The 21,549-nt window shown below is 38.5% G+C and overlaps 1 protein-coding gene and 1 non-coding gene across 2 annotated transcripts; one reads left to right on the top strand and one right to left on the bottom strand.

Moving 5' to 3' along the window:
* The first annotated feature begins 1,920 nt into the window (after nucleotides 1-1,920).
* Nucleotides 1,921-21,333, top strand: CNGA1 (cyclic nucleotide gated channel alpha 1). The gene is made up of 9 exons (XM_023764811.1): nucleotides 1,921-1,999; nucleotides 9,608-9,728; nucleotides 11,603-11,722; nucleotides 12,701-12,763; nucleotides 15,403-15,444; nucleotides 15,523-15,636; nucleotides 17,590-17,697; nucleotides 18,425-18,531; nucleotides 19,710-21,333. The coding sequence occupies exons 1-9, from the start codon at nucleotides 1,921-1,923 to the stop codon at nucleotides 21,122-21,124; spliced, it is 2,169 nt and encodes a 722-aa protein (XP_023620579.1). The 3' UTR covers nucleotides 21,125-21,333.
* On the bottom strand, nucleotides 3,215-3,277 carry LOC111828390. Its single transcript, XR_002832257.1, has one exon. It is a non-coding gene; the product is annotated as a small nucleolar RNA SNORD52 (small nucleolar RNA).
* Nucleotides 21,334-21,549: the final 216 nt, after the last annotated feature.

Raw genomic sequence — 21,549 nt, 5'->3', positions numbered from 1 at the left:
GGCTAACTCTATCACTATATTCAGGTTTCTGCTAGATGAAGCCTTTCTTGAATATCTGATCTAAAACAGTCCTGCCTGTTTCCACACCATCTTCTATACCCTTGTGTTGCTTTCTTTGTCATGTTACTAATCACTACCTGATTTCTATTTGCTGCTTTGTTTGTATTTCCCACCCCTTAGAATGTACACTCCACTGGGCGGGGACCTAATTTTGTTTACTGTTGATTCCCCAGTGCATAGAAGAGAGCCTGGCACTCAATAAATATTTGTTGAATCAATAACTCTGCATGGCATTGAACTTCACACTACAGGTACAGTAATGAACAACACAGATGCAGTCTCTGCCTTCATGGAGTTTATAATTCTTACAGGGGATACAGGCATTAAACAATTAATCACATGACATTTAATTATTATGGTTATGAATCCTGAGGAGACCTCATTGACCACTCTGGCTGAAGGTCTTGATATATTAGAAGGCAGACCATCAAATATTTAATAATTTAGGGCCCAGAGCCAAATTCTCTCAAATCACATACAATAGAGTCAATGTCATGCAAATGAGCATCTATAATTAGAGGCAGTTTAAATGGGATTATGAAGATTTAGAGGGAGCTGACAAAGCAAGACTGGCAACCAGACTAAAAGTAGCCTGCTAAACAGATAATCCAGTGTGGCTCTGTTCTTTCCATCGGTGAAGGTTACTGCAGGTCCCAGGAAAAGAAATCCATTCAGATTGAGTGAATAATACTACTTGCACTTTGGTGGGGAAAACAAAACAAACTAAACAAAATAAAACACACTCTGGCCCCTTTAAACTTGGGTAAATTGGAAAAATATCCTAATATGTCTGTTTGTAAATGAAACAACATTACTACTTACCTTCCATTTCAGCAGAGACACTTTTCCCCTAAACATCTTCTAGTCCAGTTCCTTTCATCCCAAACCGTAGGGCCTCTTGAATGTGTTCCTTAGCTTTTGGTAACACCTTATTGAAGCATCTCTTCTTTAACCCGTTCTCCTCCTCTGTATAGTTTCAAGGAAAGGGCTTGCAGGTGCTCCCAGACCTGAGAACAGTGCCCAGCACATGTGGTGCTCAGGAACTACATGTTGAAAGGACAAACACTTAAACAAATTCCATGCCTTTATGAAGAATTATTATTTCTCATTGTTAAGCACTTTACATGCATAAAACAGATTTCCATTAAAATTTATTTCCAGCCCTAGCCGGTTTGGTTCAGTGGATAGAGCATCAGCCTGCTCAGACTGAAGGGTCCCAGGTTCGATTCTGGCCAAGGGCACATGCCTGGGTTGTGGGCTCATCCCCAGTAGGGGGCATGCAAGAGGCAGCCGATCAATGATTCTCTCTCATCAATAATGTTTCTATCTCTCTATTCTTCTCCCTTCCTCTCTAAAATCAATAAAAATATATTAAAAAATAAAATTTATTTCCAATAAATTACTATATCATTTGATCATACTGCTAGAATTATATAATAAATTATTTAGAAATAAGCTATAAATAAGGGCCCTGTAACTTTACATAAGTTATTTAATAGCCACGCGTTCCTGCCTATCAAAAGTCTCACTGCAACATACTGGTGAGGCCTAAGCAATGTGGGGCAAAGCTCCGGCTTAGATGCCGTCCAGGCGCTTAGAGGAAAGGGAAGGAAGAGAGGAAGAGAGAGTACATTTATTGTGTTCTCTCACATACCACCCGTGTGTGATATGTTATCATCTTACGCCACTTGTCCTCACAAAAACCTAACGAGGTTGGTTATATTTCCGTTTTACAGATACGGAAACTGAGGCTCAGAAAGGTTAAGTCATTCTTTCAAGACTATACAACTAATAAGCATTATCCCAAGAATTATAATACTTAGTTCATCCTTAGTTATAGTTTTGGTGTGGGAACGGTGCATGAAGAAAGAACAAGAGCTAGTAAAAGAAGGTGCATTTGAGATCAAAGGAATGAGTCATTCCAAAAAGGTAAAGAATTGTATGTGTGTGTGGTGAGGTGGGGTGGGGAGAGGGAGGAACTGTTTCATAATGACAAGTTTCTATGAAGTTTCATGATGTCAGCCAGGAGTTAAGTTGGCAAGGGGATTATTAGAATCATTGATCTGATGATTTTATTTAATTCATTAAATAATTTAAGAACATGCCAAAGAACAAGCAAACCATAAAAAATAAACATTTCATTAAGAATAAGAAAATCGTTTTGAAATATTTTAGAGCAGAAGAAATAAGTCAGTGATAGGGAAACCAATAAATAAATTATGAATAATGGAATATGGCAGAATATTATGCACTCTTTAAGAGGATGCTTTAGATAGACATTGAATAATGTAAAAGTGTTAATATAATATTAAAATCAGAATCTTATTAAAATATATATTTATATATTATTATACATTTAAAATATGTATTATATATTAATATCAATTGTCCCAGAATGGTAAGAATATGTTTCAGTTTTGTTTTCATCTCTTCCGTATTTTCCACATTTTATGACGCATGTTTTATTTTATAATTAGAAGTATGTTATTTTAAAATTCTGTAACCCACAAGCCAATTTTCCAAAAGAACTCAGTACTCCGCTAATTTTCTTTGCTAGGCATCTTGGGGTTTCTCCTCTTTTGATGGCTTCCTGATCCACTGGGAGCTGTAACCACTTAATGAGGGTTGTTGAACAGCTAACTATTCAGCAGGACAACTATTGCAAGTACTGGAGAAAGAATGATGTATTTCTGGAGCTGACAGATAGTCAGATTTATGACAGATAGACAGTCATTAAAATGAAGGCAGATTGCTAGATGGAGACACTATTTATTTCATGCCATTCTGATTTTGAGCCTTAGGGAAAAGTATTGTGAGCATGTAAAAGGTCAAATGTTGCATTAAAAGTTCTTAGGGAAATTTACTTTTAGGTCATTAGAATAACATTTAGAAACTAGCTGGCCTATTGATGTTCTTTGCACATCTAAAGCATGAATTATTCTTTTAGGCAAGCTCAGACTCGTTCTTTGTATTGCTCGATCAGATATGTTTCAAACATGCAGTTCTTCCACACAATAAACAGGTCAATGAATAAATAAGTGCACCCTACTTATATTTTAATAGCTTTTAGTATGATAGCACTGTATTTAAATTTCTAACTATACTTTGTAAAAACCTAGACACACCCCAGCCCCCCACCCCCCCACCCCCAAATGAGTCAGAACTTTTCACTTCAGAACCAGCGTCAGCGACTATAGTCTGAGAACTCATCATTCCCAATTTAGGGAGACCTGGATCAGAGAAAGCCATTCTGGGAAGGGATCTTTACTCAAGGATAACGCGGGTGGGCATCTTAAACTCCCTCCAGGCGCTGCAGGAATCCGGGGCCTGCCTCGGGCAGCCGTGACAGACCGCCACCATCCCCTCCTTTGGGGGCAGGTTTTAGCACGTCACGCATGGGCCCCAGGAAGCAGCTCCTCGGACAAAGAGCCAATACTTTCAAGATTGTAAACCTGGGGAAATTGATAGTATAAATAATAAAGTTCATCAGGCAATATTACCTTTGGTTAATTTTACTTTAAAATTTGTTAAGAGGTGTCGTTCTGAGACACCCCTTTTAGCCCTCACTCTCATACATATTAACAAGCTGGGGCTCTGGGAAGGATAATGGTGATTTGGTTGCTGCTGTTGTCATCCTTGTATAAATCCGCAAATCCAATACTGACTCAGGAAATCCTCCTTGTCCACGCCACGGGCTTGTTTCTTTCCCTGAAAATGATTGTGAAAACTAGGCCTTTGCACATGTTTAAAGAAAGGAAAAAGATCAGCATTTTTATTATTTTTAAAAGTTAAGACCTGGATTTTGACAATGTCAAGGTTGACACCATCTCCCTGTTTATTTTGGATACACCACTGACTTCCATTTCTAGAAGACACAGATACATTGCGTAAGCAACCAAGGTAAGAACGCAATGGTAATTACAGTTGTATTTTCACACGTGCTTACACCTCGGTTTTGCCTTATTAAAGCATCAGCATCTGCTTTGTTTTCCATGCTACATGCTTTCTAGTTACAGCTGATGGTTGTATTTTTATTAACTTCTCTGTATTTTTGACAGATGAATGAGTATTCTGCTAAAATACAATTTTAGTTTAACATGCTAATAAATAAAGGCCTAGCAATATGATTCTGCTAATCTGAATATCATAACATGGTAAGTGCTACCTGTTTTTCATAAATTTCAAACTCATTTTTTAGAAGTCAAAAACAATCACTTTGGCAGGTGTGTCTTTCCCTAAGGAAGTATTATATACTGGTTTGCTTCTTCTTTAACATATTTGAGGATAGAACACCATCAAATTCATATAATTCTTAATAAAAAATTAAAATATGAGCCTCAACTCATTGAGAACCTCATAAGAATTAGGTGCTTTATAAACATTATTATAACTGGTACACCCCCTTTGCGGGGTGAATAAGTGGTCCAAAGAGATTAAGTGGCTCCTTCAAGGCAACACCTTACTATTGTATAATGGAGCCAGAATTTAAATCACCTTGCCTTCTTTTAATTCTTCATGATAAGCATTTCTATTTCAATTAGATTTTAAAAACAATGATCAGTTACTGTCATGTTTTGTTTTTATAAATTTAAAAATTACTCATCATTTTGTTTGTGCAAAGATTACAGGATTTTAAATGTTTGTGATTTCATTCTACATTAGAAAGTTAGACATTATTAAACCAAGCTTTTAAAATGTTCCTGTCAATAAAGACACATCTTAAAATGACTTTTTACATTTTGACCAGTTTTGCTTATATATTCCTTAACTCATTTGTTCTGCTGCATTTATTCTTTTCATAAATATCACTCGCTCATGTCATTGTTAGATCAAGCAGGCAGACAAAAGAAGATGGGTGTGAAGTATCAGGGTATAAAGAAAAACCTAATAGTTATTGAGTGCACTTTATATCCATAGAGAATACAACCTCTTTCCTCTACTTTTGGAATATTTATAAATATTGATTACAAAAATAATCTCAGCAAGGCAAAAAAAAATGTATACAAGCTACATTCTCTGGCCACACAGTCAAATAAAGTTAGAGATTAACAAGTAAAGTTTAAGTTAAGGACCCTACCCTTAGAAATGGAAAAAGAAAAGTATAGGGAGGAGAAAAACATTGTCAAATAGCTCTTTAATGGAAGATAATAGCAAATTATTTAATTCATTAAATAATGTAAGCTATTGCAGATCTTTCTCTTTTTCATCGAGGTACTTTTTAACCTGTGAAGTTGATATGCGCTAAAAACTAAAAAGTCTGGATAAGATAGATTATTTTCTACACTCAAAATGTCTAAATTTAAACTAAGAAAGAAAAAATTAAATTGAATAAAAATTATGGGCAAGATTGAAAAAGCCCAAGAACTACCTCCAAAAACAGGCAGTGTACCTTAACTATGTTTTACTTGTTGCCCAGTAGGCATAGCTCAGGGGTTGAGCATTGACCTATGAACCAGGAGGTCAATGTTTGATTCCGGTTGCAGGCTCAATCTCCATTGTGGGGTGTGCAGGAGTCAACTGATCAATGATTCTCTCTTATCATTGATGTTTCTATCTCTCTTTCCCTCTCCCTTCCTCTCTGAAATCAATAATATATATATGCTTACATACAATAATAATGTTTATATATATAAAGAATTCTCTTAAAGTATTTTTTACTTGTTAATTTATTGATCAAATATTTATTAACTGCCTACTACATGCCAGGCATTGTCCTAGCCAGAAACTTTCCTTTATTTTTGCCTGTGTCCCCATGAATAGGTCAAAGGAGTAAGTCCACATATGCCAGAGCCTTCAACCTGGTTAAAGTATGTGGGACTTGAGCTGCCATATTTTAAGTTTTGGCTATGGCACCAACCAAACTTCCCAAGGTTGTTACTTTTCTATACCCCCTTAAAGGAGGTATATAATGTAGCTTTCGATCAGCAAATAACCACTGTGCCAAGATTTTGCTAATATAGGTACTTTATAGTGTGGGACAAGTGCTTATAGTTACACTTAATGGTTCACAAATGTTCCAAAGTATAAATCAACTTAACTTTAACAACTCATACAGCTTTCGTTGATGAAAAGGTAACTGATAGAATTCAACATCTACTCTTGACAAAATAAGAAATTAGTAATAAAAGAAAACTTCCTGAATACAATAAAGAATATTTATCTGAAACCAATGGACAAAAATAAGAGAAATTCTAGCAACTGAAACAAGACAGGGAGTGATGCTACCTATTATTTAACATTGTTCTATAACTTCTATCAATGTAAGACAAGAAAAAGAAATAAGTTATATGTTTTGAAGAGATAATTTTTGCTTTCCAAAAACACCTCTCATCAACACGCATTTCTGAGAAATTCCATTATGAAACAGAAAGAATGAGGTATCCTAACAAAAAAGGCAAATAAATCTTCAGTTAATCAGAATTTGTTAAATTTTTGATCAAATTTTGGAATTCTGAATACTTTTTTGTTCAATAGAGAAAGTGGGAACGATAACACATTTAGGCCTTCTACCATCGTGAAAAGTCTCTTACTCTTGATTAGTATGGCATCTTGAATTTTTAAAAAGTCTTTCTTTCATGATGTTGGGTCTTGCAATGTTCTATGACCATAATATATGGACTTCATAGTTATAATAAATTCTTTAAATTGATGTGAAAAATATTTCTAGTTCTGGTCACTGGGAATAGTAGTGAACAAAACAGATATTTTGCTCTCATGATCCTTACATTTTCTGACATTTAAACTACTCTTTTATTTCAACGTGTTTGTTTTGTAAATTGTTTTGGCTGCAAAAATAGTACTAGAATCAGTGATGGCGAACCTATGACACGCGAACTCATTTTTTTGGTTGATTTTTCTTTGTTAAATGGCATTTACATATGTAAAATAAATATCAAAAATATAAGTCTTTGTTTTACTATGGTTGCAAATATCAAAAAATTTCTATATGTGACACGGCACCAGAGTTAAGTTAGGGTTTTTCAAAATGCTGACACGCCGAGTTCAAAAGGTTCGCCATCACTGTACTAGATAATGTATTTGGATATTTGATGGTTTCATTAATTGAATTTTGATTAACTGAGATTTTATTTTATGATGGCTGCTTAGTAAACTTTCTGTGGATTGTGAAGGTAATGATAATGATTATGACAATAATGACCTCCTTGGTGAAATTATTGTTTTCCTGAGAAAGTACTTTGTTTTCTTCATAAATTGATAATAATGTACATAACAAGCCTGACAGGTCCCTGTGTTTGCCATGGGCATACATAGCAATAGTGTTGCGTCAGCTTTGTTTTCTTTTTTGTGGGAATTACAGCTTGGGTATGATCCTATGAAGGTAATTGTTAACTAGCTGCCTTGACAAATTTGACTTCTCAAAGTTATAGTTCAAGGGGGGAGGGATTAAGGAAAGATTATTTTAATCATTTTAGCTCTGTCTCCATAAGGTAGTTGATAGTAGCCTCTCTCTGAGCTTGGAGATTATAGAATAATATCATCAACTTGCTTTTGTATAACTCTTCACAGCCTTCAGTATTGCTTCATATATATTTTGCATTAGGTCCAAATAGAGAATAATTAAAATAGGCAGGGAAGGAATTACCATCTCTACTTTATAAAGAGGAAACTGAAACTCAGAAACATCTCTGCTGAGGTCTCACTGGCAGTTTGGTGAAGAGCAGAGGTTAGAACCCACGTCTTAGCCAAACAAGAGATGTCTGTTTTCAGGCACTGGCAACCTGTTGCAGAGCTGGCAGAGCCTGTTGTGGCTGGTTACACAACTCTGGGGGCATTGCTAAACATTAAGAAACAATCTACGCTCTGCAACTGACTGCTGAGATTGGGGAAGAACTGCAAAACACCCCTTTAAAGCAAAAGTGCTAACACGTTATTTTTGCCACTAAACAAAATCCTATGTAAAAGTGCTACCGTTTTTCCTGATTAAAAAATAAATTAGGAGAAAAATACAGAACACAAAGAAGAAAGTGAAAATACTTATCCACCACTAAAACCTTAGCATATGTGACATTAAGGTGCTTATCTTTTCTGTGTACATAATTTTTAATAAAATAAGATAAGATATACTATAAATATTGCTTAGCAATCTGCTTTTTTTTTTTTTTGGCTTAACACTGTATCATGAACATTTCTATAAGTTAAATAATGTTCTGCCCAGCTGGCAGGGCTCAGTGGTTGAGCTCTGTATGAACCAGGAAGTCATGGTTTGATTCCCTGTCAGGGCACATGTCTGGGTTGCAGGCTCGATCCCCAGTAGGGGGTGTGCAGGAGGCAGCTGACCAATGATTCTCTCTCATCATTGATGTTTCTATCTCTCTCTTCCTCTCCCTTCTTCTCTGAAATCAATAATAAAAATATATTTTAAAACACACACAAATCTTTGCTTTGAAATAATGTTCGTTTGAGAAAAATATTTTAATATTTATCCTTTTGTTATAAAATTAATACAGGCTCATTGTATAAAGTCCAAACAATATACAGCTCTACTCTTATTAACAGCACATATAATGCTTGTTCCTGCCCACCTGTCCCTATAGGACCTCTAGTTTTACCACCTTAAAAGTCTTCCCAGGGAACCCCTCAAGGGGTGCCTCACATGTGCTGGCTCTTGTGGAGATAGGTATGTTCTTTTAAGCAGTGACTCATGGAAGATGAAGGCCCCTTCAGGCCCAGGTGATCAAGGGAAGCAGGGGGTTGGGAGGCGGAACATCCTCCATTCTGCAGGCAGGATTCCACATGGCAGCTGGGGGAGCATCAGGGAACAGCATCTTTGTCGTGGTTTCTGGCGTTCTCAAGGTGGGTACCTGCAGAATTGGGGAGAGGGTCCTTCTGAGGACCGTGGACAGAAGTGACACACTGAGGGCAGTCGAAGTCGGGTAGGTGGGAAGGCAAGGCAGTAGACAGCAATCATATGAGCATGGTACATGCTGGAAGCAGCTGTAAAGAGGATCGATGTTTGGCCCAGCTCATTCCACCTGATCTTGGGAAATAATATAACCAGGTGAGAGTTTAGGCCAGTGTTTCTCAACATATGTTGCTGGGACTATATGTATCACAGTAATTTAGAGGACTTGCTACAAATGTGGATGAGTTGCATCCTTATTCACTCCAAAGTGAATACCACTCAAGTCATTTTGTCTGAATGCCTATAGACATTCACAGCTGATTACATCCATTTTGTACTGTATTTTATTATTTTTTATTATTTCCTAATTGTTTAATGTGTATGTGAGGTCCCTGTAGTTTTGTCTTACACCCACAGTGCCTGAGTATTTCAAAACTGGGTAAATTCAAAATTTAAAAAAAAAGTCTTATCCCTGTCTTATAGTTCTGAATTAAAAAATATACACCAAAAACTGGTGAGTGGTAATTAAGGGCTTAGACCATGTTTCTATTCTATTAAAGAAAAATTCCCACATGTAACTGGAAATAAGATTAGAAGCATTAGAAGAATGATAGAGTGAAACTTTTGATTATGTATGTAAATATTTAAAAAATCTTCCTACTAATAAGCCTTTTCTCTCCCCAGATATTAAACTAACCATGAAGAAAAATATTATCAATACACAGCATTCTTTCATAAACATTCCCAATGTGATTGTCCCAGATATGGAAAAGAAAATAAGAAGGATGGAAAATGGAGCATGCAGGTAACTCCATTCATTTTTCCATGTATTTTTAATGGAGCTCTTAAATTTCAATTTAACTTTAAAAAATTATTTTTAATCCTTACCTAAGAGAGAGGAAGAGAGAGAGAGAGAGAGAGAGAGAGAGAGAGAGAGAGAGAAAGAAACATCAATTGGTTGCCTCCTGTACATGCCCCAACTGGATGGAACCCTCAACCTTTTTGGTGTGTGGGACCGTGCTCCAGCCAACTGAGCTACCCAGCCAGGGCTCAATTTAACTTTTAATTTGTAACCTTGAACTTTATAATTTATTTAATTATAATTTATTTAATTATAAACTTTGAAACAGCATAACTTGTACAACAAATAAACAGAGATATTTTGTGCTCATTTAGAAACCCCTATGCCAAATATTTTCCTAGTCACTGGCAAGACCTTTCCTCATGAGACATTTCAATTCTAAAGGGATAACATTGCCATAGATACATGTGAAAAAATACAATGTGAAATGCTAGCACGTTTTAAAAGTATAATTTAAAGCAGTTACTCTATTTCTACAAATGAAGAGAACATGTATACATGTGGTTGAATATATTTTTAATGGTAGGAATCCTATCTAATAAAAGCTTAATATGCTAAGTGTCTGGTCATCCATTCGCCCATTCAACCAATCAAAGTGTAAAATGCTAATGATATGCTAAGGCCACTCAACCACTCACTATGACGTGCACTGACCACCAGGGGGCAGACGCTCCAACCGGTAGGTTAGCTTGCTAATGGGGTCCCATGAATCAGGACTGAGTGAGACAGGCCGGACACGCCCTGGAGCCCTCCCGCAGTCCCTCCCTGACTGGCCAACCTCCCACATCCCTCCCCAGCCCCAATCATCCACCAGTGGGGTCCCTCGGCCTGATCTGTGCCCTCTCACAATCTGGGACCCCTCAGGGGATGTCAGAGAGCCGGTTTTGGCCTGATCCTGCAGGCCAGGCTGAGGGACCCCACTGGTGCACAAATTCGTGCACTGGGCCTCTAGGATTTTTATAAACTAGTCCATATTCCTGTATATGACCTAGAAAGTATTTTCTTAATTACATGTATCTCACTGAATTGTGGTTATAATTCTTTGTATTCTGTACAGTTCTCATTTCACTCTAATTAAAAGTTGCTGTGTGTGTTAGTTTGAGTGGGAAGGAAGAGGGGTAAGGGTCCCCCTAATGAGAACTGGCATTCCTCCATATCAGTTTAGAGCAAGCATGTCAAAGTCACAGGCTAACACGGGCCAAATAAACAAGGTTTAAGTTTATGTGGGCAGCAAAAAAAAAAAAGCTTCAATTTTCATAGAAACGTAGGTTTATTTCAATAGCGACATGCTGAATACAAAGAGCTGAAATAAATTAGTAATCGTTAACATAAAATAATAGAACATTTTAATAAAAATTAATATTTTTTCTTGAACATTAACTTACCAGACACTGAATAACTGCACAAATTAATAAGCGTAACGCAAATAAACCTATTTTCTTGTTCTCTGAAAGCAAACTATTTCCTGTTGCGCACACCAAACAAGTCAGTCCAAGACTAATGACATGGCAATCGGCTGCTAAAATATTTGCTGCTGATATTAGTGTAGAGAAATGGTGCACCTGCACGTAAGGCACGTAAGGGAAACGAATGCAATATGATTACGTATAGTAATCAGTCATTAGCGAACGTTGTAGCTCGTTATTAATAATTATGTATAACAGAATATTGTAAAAATTAAGTTACAAAATTTTTATTAAAACAGTTCTGACCGTTATATTGGCTGGGCCACAAAAATATTCCTTGTGGGCCGCGAGTTTGACATGCTTGGTTTAGAGCATTGCTCTAATTCATCTCTCCCTCCCATTGGACCATAGCTCCTTTTCTGACGACGATGATGACAGTGCCTCTATATTTGAAGACTCCGAGAGTGAAAACCCCTGTGCAAGGGATTCCTTCAGAAATAGTTCACGCAGGAAGGGAGGACTATCACAGAGGTGAGCAATCTGATCTATTCCCCCATACTGGTTTTTTTTTCTTTTCCCCATACTGGTTTTTAAACCATTGTTTAGATGAAAAAAGATCTCCTTTTAGTGGACTTGGCAAATGGTCCTGCTCCCTCATCACTATGCAGGATCTCAGGAGGAACTCGCTACTTCTTTTCTTGGGAGACTGCTACTACCTGATGATTATTCATGTCCGTGGGGCTCCAAGTCATACCCTTGCTGATCATTTTCCCTGAGACACATGTCCCTTAAGAAGCCTCATGCCCCAGTCCTCTCTGATTTCCTCCTTCTCTCTGATCCTTCTTCTAGGGCCCTGAAGTAGTTTAGCTCTGTTTGTCTCCATAAGAAAGTGTTTTAAACTTGGCTGTCATTTTTTACAACCCCATTTGACTTTCCTTTCAGAGAAGTAGAGCACTGGAGTGAGTAGCTAGAAGAGAAAAGCTTAAAATCCTTCGTAGGGAATAAGTAATCATGGAAACTTCAAACATGCTACTCTGAGGGTGTGGAAGCTGTGTGTGGTGGTGTGGGTCAGGGGTTGCCATCCTGTGGAACATAATCAATTTTTATTTGCTGTTTGTCCCTCCTTTTTTTCCTTCTCTCCTATTTCTCTTTTCACTGACTACCCCCAGTTTTTCCACTATTTCCATTTGCCTTTCTTTCCCTTCCTATCTTCCTAAGTGCAAGTCTCAGGTCTCTTGCTGGGAGTTAGCAGAATCCAGTTGGCTCAGTGGAGACCAATAAGGATGCTACTTCTCATTGATCAACAGGCGTTTACTAATCACTTTGGTTCATGGCATGATATTTGGTAGCTCATGCTCCATGGAGGCTCTATATTTTCAAAACTTGTCTAGACAATCATTAGTAATAAGTAGAAACTGAAAAAAAGTTGTTCTTTAAGACTGTGTGCTTACCATAGACATTATATGGATGGTGACTACTATGATTTCACTGTACTTTTTCATTCACTAGGGAACAATACCTGCCTGGTGTCATCGCACTTTTCAATGTTAACAACAGCAGCAATAAGGAACAGTAAGTATATTTACAATAGAAAACTACTAGTAAAGCTTGTTTTTAACGAAAACCGTGAAAAGGTATCTGAAACTGTTTTAGGGCAGATATTAGGCAAACTCTACCTAACACAATGACATTGATATTCTGTCACTTTATTGTTTGTTTATGTACTTCTGAAAAATGTAGCTACATACTATTAAAAGTAGTATGTATATATGTATGCATGTGAGCATTTCAATACTGTGAATTGCTATTATGGGCTCCATCTCTCTTTGAAGGGTAAGCATTGCCACTAGTCTGTTCTTCTAGATCCTGTCATCCCTATTGCTCTTGGGGAGCCCCGTTCTGTACCAGCATCTCCTATTATCAGCTCTGGCCTACAGAAGACAGTACCACTGAACTTCTCAGTGATGCTGGTGCCCCTCTCACCTGCACTTTTCAGATCATTTTTGTATTCTTTGAGCATTCTTAGGGAACCTAAGCAACTAGTGGGCTATCTCCCTTATGTAGGACTAGAGGCCCAGTGCATGAAATTTGTGCACTCGGGGGGAGGAGGGGAAGTCCCTCAGCCTGGCCTGCACCCTCTTGCAGTCTGGGAGCCCTCGGGGGATGTCTGATTGACAGCTCCGTGGGAAGCAGGCCTAAACCGTTAGTTGGACATTCTTAGTGCTGCCACAAAGGCAGGAGAGTCTCCCACTACCACCACTGCACTCGCCAGCTGTGAGCCCAGCTTCTGGCTGAGCGGCACTCCCCCTGTAGGAGTGCACTGACCACCAGGGGGCAGCTCCTGCATTGAGCCTCTGCCCCTGGTGGTCAGTGCACATCATAGCGACTGGTCTTTCCGCTGTTCAGTCGATTTGCTTATTAGCCTTTTATTATATAGGATACCCATTTTAGCATACCACTCTCTGAGCCTTTTTGATACCTTCTTCAACCATCTGGCGTGGCATTTTGTAATTTCTATTTCACTTGGTGTGAGTCCTCACCTTTTCTGAGCTTCCAAGAGCCATCTGAGCAGTGTGTGAGCACCCCCTTTCAGGATCGATGCTAGGGTGTTCAATCCTGACTCACAGGAGTGAGTTCCCAAAGAGAGAAATTCTCCCCTTTTCAACTTTATGTTCTGTTCCCATTTGACAGGATGACCTTAGATACCAAACCTCACTTGTCAATTTTATCTCCTATTTCTCCTCAATTGCAGCTTTCCACTTCTGGTCATTTGTACCCAGATGAAATTTGTTTGTACATTTGTACCTACAAATTTCCTCCCTTTAACGTCCTCCCTCTTCTCAACTTTTCCAACTCTTGCTCATACTTTGAGGCCTAGGTTTAGACCTCCCTCCCTCTAACAGCCTTCTCTGACAATCCTGTGGTAATGAGATGCCTGTTCTTTCATGTGCCAATAGTAAATCTTACCAAGACATTGGCGCCAACAATGGCAACCTACTGAGACCTTGGGTCTGGCTGTCTGACTCCAGAATCCTTTTTCTGCTCACGGAGAAGACCAATCATAGAAAGAGGCCTCTAATCACTCAGGAAGCAATTGTATATAGAAAAATATCTCAAATTTAATGAATGATTCTAAGAATTAGGATTCCACTAGGTTACCACAGAGCTTTTTGACTGCTCATAAAATAATTGCTTCAGGCAGAATTAATATCTACAACAATTGATGGTATTTTCTTGAAATTCTCAAAGCTCTTTTTTTTTAGAAGTTTTTTTAAAATATATTTTATTGATTGTTTACAGAGAGAAAGGGAGAGGGATAGATAGTTAGAAACATCGATGAGAGAGAAACATCGATCAGCTGCCTCCTGCACACGCCCTACTGGGGATGTGTCCACAACCAAGGTACATGCCTTGACCGGAATTGAACCTGGGACCCTTGAGTCCACAGGCTGATGCTCTATCCATTGAGCCAAACCGGTTAGGGCTCAGAAGTTTATTTAAGTTTACGCTTTCAATGACCACGGTAACTAAATGTTATTTGACATAATAAAACAGCTCCATAATTTCTTCCTATAATGAGTAGAACTCTAGCAGTTACTACAGCGGGCGTGCTGGGGCTGTGGTCTCTTCTCCGTGTCCCTCATGGAGGGGGAGACTTGAAACGGTTCGAGCAACCTAGGAGGCACTTTCGGGATTAAAGAATAATGAAAGACAGACATAAAATAGATTAAAAGCTTGGGCTGGGTGTGGTGTCTGCCTTCTGACTCGAGGGACAGGCAGAGAGAGCCTGCCCTCTGGAGGGACAGGCACAGAGAGCTCAAAGCTCTTATTTAAGGGTAAATATAAGTAATATCAAGACTCCTAAAATTGAAAGAATTTTAAAAATATATATTGAAACTTTAAAAGTACATTCTTTTAGGGGCTATTGTTTCTTAAATTTCTCTCCTTGGGTTTATGCCTTTACCAGCTCCATTTTCTTCAGTTTTCCACATTCACCCACCCAGGAATTATTCTTTGTTTCCCTTGTTACCTGGATGCATGTGCATGTTAGTAGAACTCTCCAGTAGGAGACCAGATTTCTGGCTTCAAAGCACAGGGGCAGGCCTTTGAATACAAAGCTGAGAATTATTGCTCAGTGGAGAGAAAAATAAATAAAAATGGAAGTCAGAATGGAATTTGACTATGTGACGGAGATATTGTTTCTTCTCTAGAGAGCCAAAAGAAAAAAAGAAAAAGAAAAAAGAAAAGAAGAGGTAAGTGAGACTTCCACAGTTTTCTGCCCATGACATGTTTTGCATTTTAATACTAACTAAATATCTCACCTTTTTCAGCAAGCCAGATGACAAAAATGAAAATAAAAAGGACCTAGAGAAGAAAAAGAAAAAAGAAAAGGACAAAGAGAAGAAAAAGAAAGAGGGAAAGAAAGACAAAGATAAGAAAGAAGAGTAAGTTTTTTTACTCTCATTGAAATCAGGAATGCACTGGTGACGGGTTTTGGATCCAGGGGAAATTTCCTGAAACTTTATAGTAAAGAGGCCCTCTGTGAAGACTAAATAAATTGTTATTAAATGTAGTTTAACTTTTTTCTTATTTTCTTAAAATTAACAGCAGAAGCCTTCGTCTTAGTTTTCTCATCAAGAACTTTCGTTGTTATCATTAATTCCCTTCCTCAGACCCTGATAAAGATAAACTTACTACTGGGAGATAGTTAGGCTCCTAGGAGAATAGGATTCCTAGGATCTTCCCATCAATTTAAAATATTGAAATATAAATTCAATAATTTCATTAACATTTTTACAGAATGAACACTGTATGGGAAATACTCCAAAGTAAAGGAATCTCCTTGCAAAAGCCATGCCTAATTTCAAAAACAAAAACACCAGCCATTTGAATGATCCTTTTTAAACATTTGAGAATTGGAATTGCACAATGATAAGCCTGAGTCTATACTGTTGTCATAATCTGGTTATTCTTTAACAGGGAAGGAGTAAAGGAAGACTAGATAACATAGGCGTGCCATTCATACAGCTTTGCTAATTTAACACTCTCCAAGTCTAGTTCCCGAGGATCAGTGGGGGAAGGGACTGGCCAAAGGCAGTTTGGACACATGCCCAGTAAGGTCTGAGTGACGAAGAAGGTGCTTGTATGGCAGTCACTCCTGGAAGTGAGGCTGTGCTCAGAGTAGGTGTAGCCGCCAAGAGGGTGAGAAACCTGACCACTTAAACTCCTAGACAAAGGAGCACACACTCTTGGCTCTTGGCCGTCTTGGGACTGCTGTTCCAGGGAGTACACTCCCTGCATTTGCAGGAGCCTTAGTAATGTAAGACTCCATACAATGGACTAATGGGCTTTAATTAACCTGATGCTGGACTGGTCCCAGCTGCAACTTGGAATGAAAGCTCTGGACACTGGCCTTGCTTTGGCTTTGCTGAACCCACAGCTGCCCCTCCTTCAGGACTGGCTTAAGGGAAATGGGACATTGGAGGCTGAGGAATATAACTCCACACAAATAAAGTCTTCTAACCGCACCTCATCCTCCTGTGGGAGCTTCTGAAAGTGCTCATTTCAGTGGTATCCCAAGAACCCCACTCCCATGGCAATGGAGGAATCCCACTCCTGTACTCCTCTGGTAGCAGAGTGATAGTTGCAAAGCTCTTTTTGCTTTTTATTAAAGGAAAAATTGTTTTCTAAACTTACTTAAAACTCTTTACCAGGCAATGGTTCAATTATTGGTGCCTGTTAGAAAGTTGTTGAAGTTTGTATAAAGAAAAAAGTCCTTAAAAGTATAGGCTTGATACTAAAAGAAAGTTAAAAATTTTTATTTGAACATATATTTTCTTCCTCCCTTCCTCTTGCCCACAATTGCCTCTCTTAGTCCTCTGTACATGCTTATGAATATGCATTTTTATTAGATTGTGTTATATTCTTCTTTCCTACAGATTAGAAAGAAGGCATGAGTTCTCCCCTTACAGTGTAGTTCCTGGTTGTTTTGTTACCTGGTAGGGGGCATAGCAAAGCCAGCATTCTCCCACCACCTATACCTTACCAAAGGGTTCTGTGACATGTCCAGGGTTTGGCATGATCTATGCCATGATTCCTTCTTTGTGGCTGAAGAGATAGCAGTGTCTACAGCATCGCAGTAAAACAAGGGCTTTAATTAAAGTTTAAAATATGGTTTAATGTAAGACTAGTAACTTAACTACCTAGCCACCCTTCACTAACTAGTTTCTTATAACTAGTGCACTTATGCCAAGCTAACCTTCCCACTGTAGAGTGACCTTCTCCAGCTTCCTTCTCTTTTGTTAATTGTGGGGGATGGGCATTGTCATATTAGACAGGTGAAACTGAAATGTTTTTGTTTCTTGGTGACTTTCCCCTCTGTGTGTGATTGCTGCTAGGGAGAAGAAAGAAGTCATGGTGATTGATCCCTCGGGAAACACATACTACAATTGGCTGTTTTGCATCACCTTACCCGTCATGTACAACTGGACTCTGATTATTGCAAGGTCTCTATATATTTTTGTGGATCTCAGCTCACTCTCAGTTTTCAAGTTAACTGACTTAACTGTTTGGCCTAGAGCTCTTCAGGACATCCCTCTTTTCTTCACCACAGGTTGTAAAGAGACTCTATGTTGTTCTCAACGTGTTTTCCTAAGATCAGGACTAGGTGCTTTCCTTCCCAATATACTTGGAAATCCAGTAGCAGGATGGAGGGGTGAAGAGGATACTTTTAAATTTTTGATCGCCCAATCATTTAATTAGAACTTTGGGGGATTTTTTTTCCCTATGAGAAAACTTTTGCCAAGAGTAGAAAAAGATCAAGGACCTAGATTGGTTTAGAACCAGGTGTGTTTCCCAAATGATTTCTATGGTTCCCTGTCTTTTAGCCAGTAAACAGTTCAGCCATCCAGAACCAAGCATAATTTCGTGAAGCATTTTGGGCGCTGACAGTCAGTATGAACCTGGTTATTAATGTATATGACCCAGTGTATTTGACTTTAGCTCTAGGTCATTTATTCTTATTTGATGTTTTCATAAAGCTAACTGGTATAATGGCAAGAATGTTGAAATTCAGAAGTGTGAGAAAACTAATCCAACCACTCCAATTTGGGAAAGATTCAATGGCTTCTAAGGACCCCTCCTAGTCTTATACTTCTCATCATGAGAAAATTACACAAAGAGGACTTTTACTGAAATGGCTCCCATTTTATTTATATAAATTTTTTTTTACAGAGCATGTTTTGAGGAACTCCAGTCTGATTACCTAGCGTATTGGCTCGTTTTTGATTACTTGTCAGATACAGTCTATCTTCTCGATATGATTGTACGAACCAGGACAGGTAAATATGTTCAGTTTGGGACATTTTGCAATTTCATGTTTTGATATCTATAATATAATTTGAAATTTTCTAATGAAAGCATTCTTCAAAATAACTCACAAAAACCTGTTTTAGAGAACAAAACACAGTTGAAAGCAAGAATACCATATTCCCACCCACAGGCTCAGTTCGCTCCAACGGATTCAGAAGGGATGTTTCTAGGCAACCTTTCAAATGTGATTGGTGGCTTTCCTCTGTTACCCTGTTCATTGGGTTTATGCCAGGTGAAAGGAATAGAAGAGAGCAGAAATCATCTGTCAGCCCTGTGAGGAAAGGCTACCTAACAGAGAGATTAAAGAAGCATGGAGGGAAATGTCATTGAACCCAGCAGAGCTGTATTAGAAATTTTGTAAGAAACAGAACACACATCCTTAACTCAATATGTGATCCATGGTGAGGCATTATTGACCAGGGGGAAGAATCTAATAACTACCTACATCAAGTACTCTTATTAAGTAGATATAAACTCATTGTTTCTACACTGTTTCCACATGCAAATGTAACCAGTGAACACAGAGCGTTGCAGTTGTTGTGTCCTATTTGCAGCTCTGATAGTCGGTATAAGAGGAAGAACAAATGGTTTTCCTAGTGAAATGTATCAGAGTGCTGAAATTCTGGATTTAATTCACCAGCCCATGGTAGCAGTGTAGGAGAAGGGAAAATCACACATGTCTAAGGAATGCTAACACCAAGGACACTTATGCTTCACATTGAAGGAGCAAGGAAAGAATATTCACAATGGTACCCAAGTTTCAAGGGTAAGGTTGGGGTTTTGTCAAGAGAGTAGCCTGAGGTATGAGCACAGTGCTTAGGGGGCCAGGAGACTTTCCAAGAACACTGTTCATAAAAGCGGTGGCTTTGCCTGGATGGAGATACTGATCTACAGAGATTTGTATATATACGTTGCATATAATTTCTCACTTTTGCACTTACAAAGTTTTACTTTTTATTTCTACAACAGAGTATGTTCCATAGCTATATGTTGATTGTTACTCATATCATACTACATTGCTAAAAGCATATTTATTGAAAGTGATTTCTTGTTTTGAGCTCAATCAAGTTTATTGAGAGTTACTTCAGAAAAATTCACAATAGCATAAAAAGAAAAAAAACATTAAATTGATTTTTTTCTATTTTAGGTTACCTAGAGCAAGGACTGCTGGTGAAGGAAGAACTTAAACTCATAGAGAAATATAAATCAAACTTACAATTTAAACTTGATGTTCTATCAGTGGTACCAACCGATCTGCTATATTTTAAGCTGGGGTGGAACTATCCAGAAATTAGATTAAACAGACTCTTAAGGATCTCTCGAATGTTTGAGTTCTTCCAAAGAACAGAAACAAGAACTAACTACCCAAACATCTTCAGGATTTCTAACCTTGTTATGTACATCGTCATCATTATCCACTGGAACGCATGTGTGTACTACTCTATTTCCAAAGCTATTGGATTTGGAAATGATACCTGGGTCTATCCTGATGTTAATGATCCTGAATTTGGCCGTTTGGCTAGAAAGTATGTCTATAGCCTTTACTGGTCTACACTGACTTTGACCACCATTGGTGAAACACCACCTCCTGTGAGGGATTCTGAGTATGTCTTCGTGGTGGTTGATTTCTTAATTGGAGTATTAATTTTTGCTACCATTGTTGGTAACATAGGTTCTATGATTTCCAACATGAACGCAGCCAGAGCAGAATTTCAAGCAAGAATTGATGCCATCAAGCAATATATGCATTTTCGAAATGTAAGCAAAGATATGGAAAAGAGAGTTATTAAATGGTTCGACTATCTGTGGACCAACAAAAAAACAGTTGATGAGAGAGAAGTTTTGAAGTACCTACCTGATAAGCTAAGAGCAGAGATCGCCATCAGTGTCCACCTGGACACATTAAAAAAGGTGCGCATTTTTGCCGACTGTGAGGCTGGTCTGTTGGTGGAGTTGGTCCTGAAATTACAACCCCAAGTCTACAGTCCTGGAGATTACATTTGCAAGAAAGGCGATATTGGACGAGAGATGTACATCATCAAGGAAGGCAAGCTCGCTGTGGTGGCAGATGATGGAATCACTCAGTTTGTGGTATTGAGTGATGGCAGCTACTTCGGTGAGATCAGCATCCTTAACATTAAAGGCAGCAAAGCTGGCAATCGAAGAACGGCCAATATTAAAAGCATTGGCTACTCAGATCTGTTCTGTCTCTCAAAAGATGACCTCATGGAAGCTCTAACTGAGTACCCGGATGCCAAAGGTATGCTAGAAGAGAAGGGGAAGCAAATCTTGATGAAAGATGGTCTGCTGGATGTAAATATCGCGAATGCTGGCCATGACCCCAAAGATCTTGAAGAGAAGGTCACCCGAATGGAAGGGTCAGTAGACCTCCTGCAAACAAGGTTTGCTCGGATCCTGGCTGAGTATGAGTCCATGCAGCAGAAACTGAAGCAAAGACTCACCAAGGTTGAGAAATTTCTGAAACCACTTATTGAAACAGAGTTTTCAGCCATTGACGGATCTGGAGTTGGAAGTGGGCCCACAGACTCCGCACAGGACTGAAGAGCTAGCTGTTCGCAAGGACGCACCTCATGATCCTTTCGGTGATGTGACTAAGTGATGATTAAGTTGGAAGAAGAGGAAGGTGCAGCTGGGGGATTTTCCATGAGGAAAATGTGCTTTGGTGCAGGGCACAAGGCCAACACACTTGCGTGTAAGGTACTGTGATTAAAGAATCATTGTATCTTGGGATTTTCCACTATGGACAATGTGCAAAGGTATAACTGATTAACTTGTCAGTATCTACATCTTTTGATCTCCCCCCCCCCCCACATAGGCTCCCTTCGTGTAACAATATTTATAAAAGGGAACAAGTGTCCCTCACTTTCTGGCAATTTACATGGTTGAGGAGTAACTGGGAAGAACCATGCACATCATGTTCAGAATACAACTTAAAAAGAATTAGAATGCAATAAAGAGAAATAAAT

Source organism: Myotis lucifugus, unplaced genomic scaffold, assembly GCF_000147115.1.
Source record: "Myotis lucifugus unplaced genomic scaffold, Myoluc2.0 scaffold_349, whole genome shotgun sequence".
NCBI lineage: Eukaryota > Metazoa > Chordata > Mammalia > Chiroptera > Vespertilionidae > Myotis > Myotis lucifugus.
The sequence above is the reverse complement of the archived record's forward strand: the minus strand, read 5'-3'. Positions and strand labels throughout refer to the sequence as shown.

Excerpts from the sequence above, each read along its gene's own strand:
- CNGA1 (XM_023764811.1), top strand. The coding sequence starts at position 1,921 with ATGAAGAAAGAACAAGAGCTAGTAAAAGAAGGTGCATTTGAGATCAAA. Across the intron at positions 9,729-11,602 it reads ATGGAAAATGGAGCATGCAG|CTCCTTTTCTGACGACGATG; the intron begins GTAACTCCATTC and ends ATTGGACCATAG. Across the intron at positions 11,723-12,700 it reads AAGGGAGGACTATCACAGAG|GGAACAATACCTGCCTGGTG; the intron begins GTGAGCAATCTG and ends TTCATTCACTAG.